This window comes from Lactuca serriola, chromosome 8 (assembly GCF_051521515.1).
Source record: "Lactuca serriola cultivar US96UC23 chromosome 8, Lser_US96UC23_V15, whole genome shotgun sequence".
NCBI lineage: Eukaryota > Viridiplantae > Streptophyta > Magnoliopsida > Asterales > Asteraceae > Lactuca > Lactuca serriola.
The window spans coordinates 129,422,448-129,433,753 of NC_136415.1; the positions used below are offsets into that span (position 1 = coordinate 129,422,448).

Here is an 11,306-nt window from a genome sequence, read left to right on the forward strand (position 1 = left end):
ATATATGAAATCAAATATATTATATATTAGCTTGTATGTTAAAAATAACAAATATTTTACTGAAGTAATCAAGTATTGTGATTATTAATAACAAACTAAACAATGTGTCAACTCAAACATAAAAAAAGAGCTAACAATGTTGTGTACCTAGCCCGAAATTTGTCAGTTTTCAAAAGAGAAGCAAAAACAAACACAAAAATATGATCAGCAAAAGCACCTCAAATTATTATCTCATTCTCTTCTTAGGCTGTAGTCTCTTGAAAGCCATAAACGTAACTGCTGCTGATAAAGAATACCTGCATCATAAACAATTTTAGTATAACAAAATCCTAGTAAAGTAGAATCATGAAACAAAGGATTAGACTTTAGAGCATATACCAAGTGATTGTATAGTTGAGATGATCCTGTGGCATTACTGAACTTCGTATCAATGCAGTGTTATCTTTTGGAATTGGGTATGGATTACTTGGGTTCACATTTTCATTCACTGCTTCAATGTATATCGTGTTCTCAGGAAGCCCACAACAACGAGCAATCCCAGGAACATCAACATAAAACCATTGAAATGAATTCGGATCATTTGCTGGAACAAAAATACTAGGTTTCTCACTTCCACGGATAACTCCAACAACCTCATCCACCATTAACTGTTCGTCCTCTTCCTGTACAAAACATGTGTAATAGTTTCTTCTCAACATCATCATCATCATCCATATTTTGATTTCATATGTTCTTAACTCTTAATTATTAAGCATACACATTACACACACACCTTTTCTGTAATATCAGCCTTCTTAGACCAAAGTCTCCACCAAGAACTGCTCTCTTGTCTAGTAGTAGATTCAGATTCCATGTTTGTAGGATGCTCTTGTTCATCCTCTTTTAGAATTTTCACAGACTTGTCTCTCCAGCTTCGTGGGACCCATCCTCTGTTCACTAAGATAGGCATCTGCAAGCTGCAGTATGTTTTCCACAAATTTAGAAAGAATGGAGTAATGTGAATATAAACAAAAATGGTGAAACAACCTTTCTGGACTGCTTGGGAGGGGCATAAGAGGGGTAATCAGGTAATATCCGTTTTCTGTCACTCCTGATATGCTTCTAGAACGTGGACCAACATATATGGATTTTGAATCATCAAAAACTCCTCTGCAGATCACCCTTCTGAACTCTAAAGAGTCCAGATTTTCACCTGAAGGGGTGATGTAGTTGCAGTTAATAGGTTCCATTTGTAATCTGCTCTGTTTGTACTCCAACATTTTCACCTACATGATCTCATCATTTCAGGTAGTTATATAACTATATCTCACTATGTATGGTTGTGATTTGAAGATGAACAATAAGGTTCAAAGCAGCATTTCAACCTTTTCTTGTCTCCTGAAGATCTGCCAAGAGCCTAATCCAAAAGTGATAGCTCCCGGAACAAAAAGCAGGAATCTTGTCCATCCTTTTTGCTTCTCTGATAGATGATAAATGTTTAGATCAAGGTCCTTTAAAGATGTTCTCAATAGCTTTAAACTAAAGCATAAAATAACACAAGCTAATTCACTTTCTGTACCAAATTTAAGAGTCAAACGGACAGATATTTTGAGAGAAGAGAGGAACCTTGAGATCGAGAAGAAGATGTTGGTAGTGGAGGTGGAGGTGGAGGTGGAAGTGGAAGTTCAGCGGCAGCAACGGCGGAGGAGTATGAGTAAACAAATGAAGAAGATAGCTGTTCTGGGACCCACCTCGATGAAGAAGCTCGAGCAATTCTTCTTGCTGTTAAGAAGCTTTTGGAAACGGAAGCCATGGGAATAATGACAAACTTGGCATCTATTGTGAAGCTTTATCCTCCTCTTCAGAACCTACTTGGCCAAGCATACTGAACAAGCGCTTGATCGCAACCTGGCAATGAGAGAAAATAAGATATCAGAAAAAATTAAAAATCAAAACAAAACCAGAAATTGGAATCTAAATAGGATGCAACACTGAGCCCCCGTTAATCTTGTATTGATGCATTATTGTTTACAATATATCTGGTGATCTGGGCCATGATTATACAATAGAAGATTACCAACTGAGAGATCTAAGAATAAGCGGATAGCAGAACACAGAGAGAAACCATGATCATGTTACTACCGAGCATAAGACAGAAATTCAGCATACCTGTATAATAATTAAGTGACGAGGGAGGGATTGGAGATTTTAGCAGCAGAACGAATTCTGGTGGCTAGGGTTTATGCCACTTCGCTACTACGAAGGCGATTAAGGGAAGGACCGAAGGAGTGCGTCGATCAGTCGGTATATGATTCGACTTACTGTTAAAGTAATAATAATGGGTTTAACACACAAGTTTGACTTAATTCTCAAATAATTAGGTTGTTTAAATAGAAATCTCATTTTATCGAAAAAATATTATAAATAGTTGATTATAGATTAATTTTTTTATAAAAATGATAATAGGTTATTTAAGGGATGTGTTATTAGCAACATTATTTTTAAAAAGCTAATAAGCTAAAAAAATGTTTGATTTATTAAAAGTATTTTTTAAATAACTTTTTGGATAGCAAGTTAAAAAACCTATAAAATCTTAGCTTTATGATGGCTTTTAAACTTTTCTTACCATTTTTTATCTCTAAAAGTTAAGTCAAAAACTTTTTAAAACCAACTTATTGACTTTTTAGTTTTTTCAATACAAAAACTAACTCAAACACTTTTTAAAAACTTCTTTTTCAAAAACTCATATCTCATTAAACACTTTTACCAAAAACACTTTTAAGATTAAAAAGCACTCATAAACACACCCTAAGTTTGAATCGTATTAATTAATTAAAGTTATAAACTATTAAACCTTTTTTTAGTCACTTGGATTACCGGTTAAACCTTTCTCGGCCTTTTGGCTAAGATCAAGTGTAGTATCTATTCTTATCAGTGTAATAAACATTGGAGACCATCGACGACCACACTTAGATAACTTTTCTTTTCCTCCTCATCACCGTATCCGGAGACCATCACCACCCACCGTTCACACATCACCTTTCTCTCTCCTTACCCTCCGATCGACGATAATTTCATCTCTATCTCTTTGTCAAGGCGACCACAGTTAGTCACCCTCTCTCCAACGACACCTCTTACCTTTAGTCTCCAACGTTGAAACCTAACGTTGGAACCTACCGTACTTTGTCTCTCCCACCTCCTAGTACTCTGTCTCTCCCACTTCCTTGTACTCTGTCTCTCCCGCCTCATGCTACATTCGTCGACGACCACCTCCTTCATCACCATATCTCTCTACCCTAACATACATGAAGTTGCCGAACATCGTCATCTTAATGAATCTCTATACTATAGCGGTGTCGACCACCTCCTACTACCCCTAATGACGTTTATTTTGATTTTAGATTTAGGGTTCCCATTTGGTGGTTATGATGACATTGATAATCAAGGGGTTGTGGATAATTTTCATGTTGGTGGTGGGTTAGGATTTCAGTAATGGTGGTGTTTTAGAGTTTCAGTGGTGTGGTGGTTGGTTTTCTTCCGATATTGGGTGGCGATGGTGGGTTGGTGTGGTGATGTTGGTGGTTTGTGGTTAGGTTTTTGGTAAAAATGTGTAATGGTGGTGGGGTCCGGTGGTGTTGATATTAGTGGTTGTGATCGTGATTTGTGGTGTAAGGCTAACCGAAGTGGAACGAATTCCACACATGAGAATCCCAGGTGGCACCCCAAGAGACACGTGAACACCGCCCCCCATGGTCGGTGGGTTGGGTGTGACGTGAGTGCTATGACGGATAAAGACAATGCATTTAATTGGTTATGAATTAGGTCCCTCACATTTTTTCTCATTCTCTCTCTCTTTCTTTTTGCCCATTCATTACCAACCCACCGGTGAACACCATTTCCACAACCTAGTAGGTTGGTTGTGGAATGATAAAAATACTTATGTGGCGCTGAGTTGGCTGGTGGTTTTGTTGTGACCACTCCCCACAGCCTAACGGTGGTGTGGGGATGGGGTATGTGGGGTCTTATATATATTAATTAAGATAAACATAATATTAAAGGTAAAATATAAATACAAAAATATAGGCATTTTCGTTATTTCATATGTACCCGACACAACATCTTAGACGGTAATATCCTTGGAGATTATAGGTGCATTTTTGGAAACTACATGGATCAAAATTATAATTTACTCTTAAAATAATTAATTTGATATTTTGATATTATCGTTAATACTTATTTCCAATTATCGACAATGGATCACAAAGCTTGCAAATCTTCGTCACAAATTAGCAAGATGTACACTTTATTTGACAACCTAACCGCAAAAGAGCATTGCGTCCTGCAAGTCATTTGAGCATCATTATTTTTCTAACTTAACTGCACACTCACAAATGATGTTCACGAAAGCCATAAAATTCACATTCACTCCACGAAGCGTCGAGACTTGCGAAGGTCCATCATTAGACCCATGAATATGATTTTTGAGCCTCCATGACTTTTGTTTTTGAGCAGTCACAATCGAAGGTTTAGAACCCCTATTAAAACGAGTCACATTAGGAAACAAATGTAATCTCCCTATCTACACAATACATAATTTCAAAAGTAGAGCTCCTAGATTGTCTCCTTTGATAAAGCAAACAAACATGAAAGGTTTACCATGTTTGGCAATATCCATAACAATATCATATCGTTCACATGTCATCGACGATTCACGAACATTCACGAACAGGGAACTGTGAGGGAAAGTTTGAGACAAATAAATTATTGACAATGGATGATCGTCCGCGTTTGTGCCCACCGAAGAAGAGACCGCCTAATTGACAATTGGTGAACGTCGGTCAACCTTAATGTGAATTATTTTTTCCTACTTTTCTATAATATTGTTATTGTTATTATGATCTTAACCTATTTTTAATCAGACTCTATCGTGGTGGATCACTACCAACTAAAATACCTAATTTTATTTTTAAAGAAATAACAGGAGCTAAAGAAGACAACTGAAACGACTGAGAAAAGAATTAGATACTTAATTAACGTGTAGACGTTCTCTTAGTATAGATGAAAAAAATTAGGATGGGTAACAACTACTAAAAACAATTAAAGTTGTAGAAAATGTGGATAAATGGTGTGGATAAGAGGATTGACATGCTTATGGCGGAACGGGGCCGTATTGCAAATGTTATTAGAATTAGGTTGTATTAATCGTGATAAAATATAAATATGTTAAATAACACCTCTAACCACATACAAACAAAGCTAACACAATCACAAATTTTACATTGTTACGATAGATTGTCTAGAAAACTAGTCTTCAACTACATGTAGGTTTATTACCCTTCAAGGCTTCAACTTCGATGTCTCTCCCCCCTAACATTGGTTTTATTACCCTTCACAGTAAGATTTAAGTTGAAGTTAGTTTACCATGAAAATATACAATAGTCGATGAACATTGTATTTGATATCATTCTCTCTCATTTTCAATTGCTTCACATTTATTACCCTTTAATGGTGTCTCTTTCCCCCTTCATAGTCTTATAATTTGAGTTGACAATGGGTCGATATAGGTTGGGTTCGGGTTCAACCCATTTATTAATTGGGTTGAAAATTTCAATCCAACCCAACTTATTTATTTAATTGCGTTGATATTTTTAATTCAACCAAACCTTTTGATAAATGAATTGTCATCGGATTGACATGTTTATGTAGTTTCCAACCAATCTATTAAATAAATTGGTTAAACTTGGGTTAATCCATTTAAAATAAAAAAGTAAATAAATTAACTAAAGATTTTACCACTTTAATTAGTTTTAATCCTAAACATTAATATGTTTAAAGTGAAGTGATTTTGGAAAGTGACTTGTGTTGTCGGTGAAAAAAAAGGATGAAAATTATGATTGCATTTATAAAAACATAAATAATAACACAACATTATAATTTATAAATTATACTTATATTAACACATGATAATATTTACATAATTATTAAATTAAATATATATTAAAGTTAAATGTGTTAGCGGGTTGAAAACAGGTTGATAATATCTATCCAACCCAATCAACCTATTAATTTTCGATTGGGTTCGGGTTTGGGTTGGTGGATTGGATCGATTTTTATCGGTTCTACTTATAATTGTCATATCCGAGTATATATAAATTTCTATAAATATGATCACCATGGATACCTATACACACACAAAAAAATCATTATAACTAAACAAAATTTTTCCATGCATTTAAATCATTTGCAACCAAAAGTTTTCATGGTTTGACAAGCAAATTGCCTTGATGCTCCATAAGACCACGCTCCAATATGCAAATAAGACAAACACAGATAACATCTTCGGTGTAAAAGATCAAGCTCTCAAACAAGTCAAGTAAATCCTTAAAATATAAGAGCTCAGTAGGATTTTTGTCCAGGAAGCCCCATGATTTAAACTAGAAAATATCGTTCTCATCCACCCGTGTAATACTACCAAATTGTAGATCGGATATAAGAATAAACTAGTCACATCCAGAAGGCAACTCATATCATTTAGTTTGAAAACGCAACCTATCATCATTTTCAAGATTGATTATTGAAATCAACATTATATGGATGAGAAGAGGGTCCTTATTCATATTACGCAACTCCACCCGTAACCAAAAACATGAATTTCTAAATAGTGTCATTCAAGCTAGAATAAAAGAACATCTCCCTTATTTCAGTCATAAAGCTTCAACTTTCTGGTCAATAGGGTTGGATAATAGTCCCGGATCAAATGGTATATTAGACAATGTTATCGAATCACAAGCAAAAATACAATTACAAATTCGCACACATACAGTTAGTACAATGTCAATGTGAATAATTTAAACCATTCCCGAGAGTTTCATTGTTCATGTTGGTGACGATTCCCTTTAAACTACTTGCAATTTCGTTCAAGGAAATGATAGTCTATGCTTATCAAATCCAAGTAACTAAACAACATTACGTAAAACACTAAAACCTACTTACCAGAGCGTTCTTATATGAATAAAAAAGAAAGTTGATTGATTGCTTACTTTGCATCATGTTTTTTCAATAGAAGATACACAAGAATAGACAAAAACGGTGATCTTTGCTTCTTTTCTACGGTGAAGGAATTGGCAGACGAAGATGACAAAAATGAACTTTTGAACAGTGGAGACATGAAAGACCTTTTATTTTAGCTTCAGGGTTAGCAAATTCTTTTTTCGCGGACCTCATGGTCATTTCGTTAAAGATCAAAAAATGGTGGTTACCCCAAAATATACATTTGAAATAGATGGTCATTTTATAAATAAATCGAATAAAAATGGAATTTATATTCATTGTTTTTTAAATTCTCCTATGAGTTATATTATTACAATACTATTTGGATATTTTATCAATTAATTCATGTAAAAACTCAAAATCAACAAATTATTCGGTTATATAATCTCAAACAGACACAACAGCTGTTACATTTCAACATTTTATACAACACAAACACAAGTGTTTTTTAGTTATAAGATATATCAATTTCCCATAATTTTCTACAAAAACCATCCATAACATTTAGCTAAAAATTCATAAAAACAAATATATCATGCTGAATCATAATCCATTTCAGTTATAGGCCTTAAATCATATCATGATCCATTGCCTAAAAGATCATATAATGGTTAATAACATATGTGTATCATAGATTAGACGGCCAAAAAAAAAGAAACTATAAATCAAATCATTACAATAAATGCATAAATGCTGAGTTGCTATATTACATCCATCAAAATAACCCAAAAAAAAAATCATATTACACATATATAATGTCCGTATACAAATGTGGCGTACATCTATCTACAAAGCTGACTACAAAGACCACGTAACTGAGACGTATTTGGATCCGTCAATGTGTATGTACCATTTTTACCGCTGTCGGAGCACGTCAATGTATACTGGTTATCCGTTTGCTCAGACTGCCACATCATCACATCTCTCAGTTAGCTTTTATCACTTAATACAGAAAGAACGACTTAATAGTTAAATACAGAAGAAACTCACCACACATGACACGGCTGATGTGTCACAGCTCCACCTAGACGTAGGTACACAACTCATGTAATGGCACCAAGAACAATGGTCATTCAAGTTCACTCCACGAAGAAGTGCAACAAGCCCCACAATCATCCTGTTAAATTTACTATTATTTTAATTATTTGTTGTAAATGTAATCAATCATCATATTTAATAAATACATGTCTTTTCTTACCCAGTCACCACAAGGATCAATGAAAGGACCCACAGAACTCGCTGATATGTCTTGTATTTGGGCTTATTGGCTCCAGCCCTAGAATAAGGTGGGGCGTATCTTTGGCTAACCCATCCGAATTGAGGGCGCATCAAGAACACAAACCCTAGAAGAAAACCAGATGAAAATCCACCAAGATGAGCGAAATTATCGACATGTGGCAGAATCCCAACCGCTAGATTGATTGCAATAATGATCACAAGTGTCACTAATGCTGCCAACTGACCATAAAGATATATAGAAAGAAATGGGTTAAAGCTGATTGAATACAAATGAAATAAGAAGATTTGGCTAAGTACCTTGTTGGCATATATTGTCCAATTGGTTATGAGTTCTGATAGCATTGCACCTAGCAACCCAAAAACTGCACCAGAAGCACCAACTGATATGTTGGATTGAAGGAAAAGAGCAGACAATAAACTGCCACCAAATCCAGATATGATATAAAGCAGCCCAATGCGTACTGTAAATAAAGAAGCAGAAAGGTGTGTTGGTATGTATGTATGTATGCAATTGCACATTGTGACATTGAAATAAGTTGTGAAAGTTGAAGTTGATGTGATTACTGAATCCAAATTCTTGCTCCAGTCGAATGCCAATAACTAAGAGACTCAGCATGTTTGCTAATAAATGGAGAAGTCCACCGTGTAACCAAATGCAAGTAATGAGGCGCCACCCCTGGTGATCATCAACTACTTTATTCACATCCAAAGCCCCCATCTTCTCTAGCCTAAGAAACACAAGTTGCAACTGTCAATTTTATGTTTTTTCAAGAAATGAATGCTTTGTACACAGCTTATTTTGATTGTCATGTGTATAAGTCTGGTTTTGTGGCTTTGGGAGAAATGAAATGAATCAAGAAAAAGAAGGTGATTACTGATTAAAAGTCTAGTTTTGTGGCTTTGAAACTGAAAACAGGTATTTGTTTTCTATATAAAGGCAAATCTATAATAGGGTAAGTTTTCAACCTCGAATTGAATGCGGATGAAGTAAATCATATCCTATTCTCAATATTTGAGTCTAATTTATCAAAACCATCCACAGATTCAACTGCTCTTCGTTACAGCTTAGAAGAAGATCAGCATAGTATTTAATCAAAATCATGTAAATCATTGATTCAATACTAAATTATCAAGTGTAATTAGTTTGGAAACGGAACATCAATTAGGATCGAATAAGTGTCTATTATCTACCAATCGCGATATTAGAAAGGGAGATTTAGAGATTTACGCCGAAGAAGAAGGACCGAGGAGGGGATTCTCTTTGAATGGCTGAAAGGAAAACCTCCCCAAGAAGGTAACGATGCAAGTAACCGAGTTTTTGGGGCAATTGTTGACATACATCGTGATTATAAACATGACGACATCTGCTATAACAAAACTAGGAATCAACCATGGGAACCACTTCTTAAAATGCTTAATCTCCCGGAAAGGAGATGGGGTTTGACTTTGATATCCGGCGCGTTGTGCCGCCAGCAGAGGTGTCGGTGATGACTCAACTTCAACAGGATGAATTACATTTCCAACGCCGAGACCGCGCCTAGAATTGACTTTGAGTTGGATCTCCGGCCGATGGGTTTCCGCCATTTTGCCGGAAAAGGAAATTGGATTCTGGAATGAGGAAGTTCGTACAATGGGAAGAAGAATCTCTACCGAAGTTTGTAAAATTTAAGAGAGAGAGAGAGAGAGAGAGAGAGAGGGAGAGAGAGTGTGTGAAAGGGGTGGGGGTTGACAATAATAAGATAAATTTTCAATAAACCCCCTAATATTTGGTGTTTACTCGTTGTTAACCCATTTAAGTCGATGTTGTCTCGATAGTCACTAAACATTAAACAATCTCGATTGAAGGGACAAAAGCAAGAATACGGTTTTTATGTAGTTTACTTAGACTAGTGGTTTCATATCATATTTGACCAAATTGTTTTTTTCATTGCCATATTATTTTTCTTCCGATCCATGGTTACCATACCATATTATTTTTAATCGAACAAAATATAATTTAATAAAATATAATTATATAAAATTAATAAAAAAATACTTTATTAGATCAATTTAAAACGATTATATAGCTAAAAAAAGACAATTAAATTAAAACAATACATAATAGTATGGAGCTCCACAAACTCGAAACTCCCTGAATGTCATCGTGTGTGCCCCTATCATAACCGCCATCTTGGTGTGGAATGCACCCAACCTCTCATCAAAAATCTCCAGAATGCCCTCTTTGACCGTACTAAAGATCACATGAGTCTGGTCCAATATACTGTGTGTGATCTCAGATGAAATGAACTCCCTCATATGATCGTCGAGCTGTCATGCTCCAGAGCTCAAGCCTGATCCCTCATCGGCGCTAGAGTTGCCAACTAGTCTAGTGTGTAGTGTCACCATACTGAAAATACACCATAACAAACATTTGAATACTCATCATAACTCGAGGGATCACACACACTACAAGTTCCTTGGATTTATCTCGGCTCTCCTTGACTCGAGTATGTATCCTCTGCTTTCAGTAATACGGGTACATACTACATTCCACATATATTCATACTTTCTTCAAAGATTGCCTTAACTCCACCAAGTCTCTTTCACTACTACTGGCGCTCTTCTCGCTAATCTCATCCTAGGCTTGCCCTAGGGTAATCTCTGACCCACTCTCCGCTACCAGCTGCATAGGAAGTCTCTGTTATCTCCCCCTAACTAGCTCGCAAATATCGTTACATATTACTAAGACTAGATAATTCTTCGGATGAGAGGTCCCTCCCTACAACGATTGGACTCAAACAAGAGCTGCGAAATAAGGTAAGCCTAACCTTATGAAATTATTTAGTCCTCGTAATATGTAACTTAGCGTATTCGTTTGCTAGTTAGTTAAAGATAGCTAGAACTCCTACAAGCACAAAGCAAGCAACATTCGAGCATTGAGTAATCATAACCAAGCATATCCTAATCAGGCCATCATATCACTGACTAATCAGTACTAGCATGCAGTTCAATAAGCTCATATAGTAGGCATACAAGGCATCCTTCCTAGATCTTTAACC

At 35.6% G+C, this 11,306-nt stretch overlaps 2 protein-coding genes and 1 pseudogene across 2 annotated transcripts; 1 reads left to right on the top strand and 2 right to left on the bottom strand.

Annotated features, from left to right (window-relative positions):
* Window positions 1–5: 5 nt before the first annotated feature.
* LOC145070186 (surfeit locus protein 1-like) lies at window positions 6–2,303 on the bottom strand. The gene is made up of 7 exons (XM_079017127.1): window positions 2,149–2,303; window positions 1,606–1,887; window positions 1,365–1,459; window positions 1,027–1,265; window positions 773–956; window positions 379–662; window positions 6–296 (listed from the first exon to the last, which is right to left on the bottom strand). Exons 2-7 carry the CDS (start codon window positions 1,790–1,792, stop codon window positions 227–229), a joined length of 1,059 nt encoding a protein of 352 aa, XP_078873253.1. The 5' UTR covers window positions 1,793–1,887; window positions 2,149–2,303; the 3' UTR covers window positions 6–226.
* A 559-nt stretch (window positions 2,304–2,862) lies between these two features.
* On the top strand, window positions 2,863–2,983 carry LOC145071827 (U2 spliceosomal RNA; annotated as a pseudogene).
* A 4,681-nt stretch (window positions 2,984–7,664) lies between these two features.
* LOC145068622 (RHOMBOID-like protein 1) lies at window positions 7,665–9,968 on the bottom strand. The gene is made up of 6 exons (XM_079015616.1): window positions 9,497–9,968; window positions 8,833–8,996; window positions 8,566–8,729; window positions 8,228–8,487; window positions 8,020–8,146; window positions 7,665–7,934 (listed from the first exon to the last, which is right to left on the bottom strand). The coding sequence occupies exons 1-6, from the start codon at window positions 9,850–9,852 to the stop codon at window positions 7,812–7,814; spliced, it is 1,194 nt and encodes a 397-aa protein (XP_078871742.1). The 5' UTR covers window positions 9,853–9,968; the 3' UTR covers window positions 7,665–7,811.
* Between the last annotated feature and the right edge of the window lie 1,338 nt (window positions 9,969–11,306).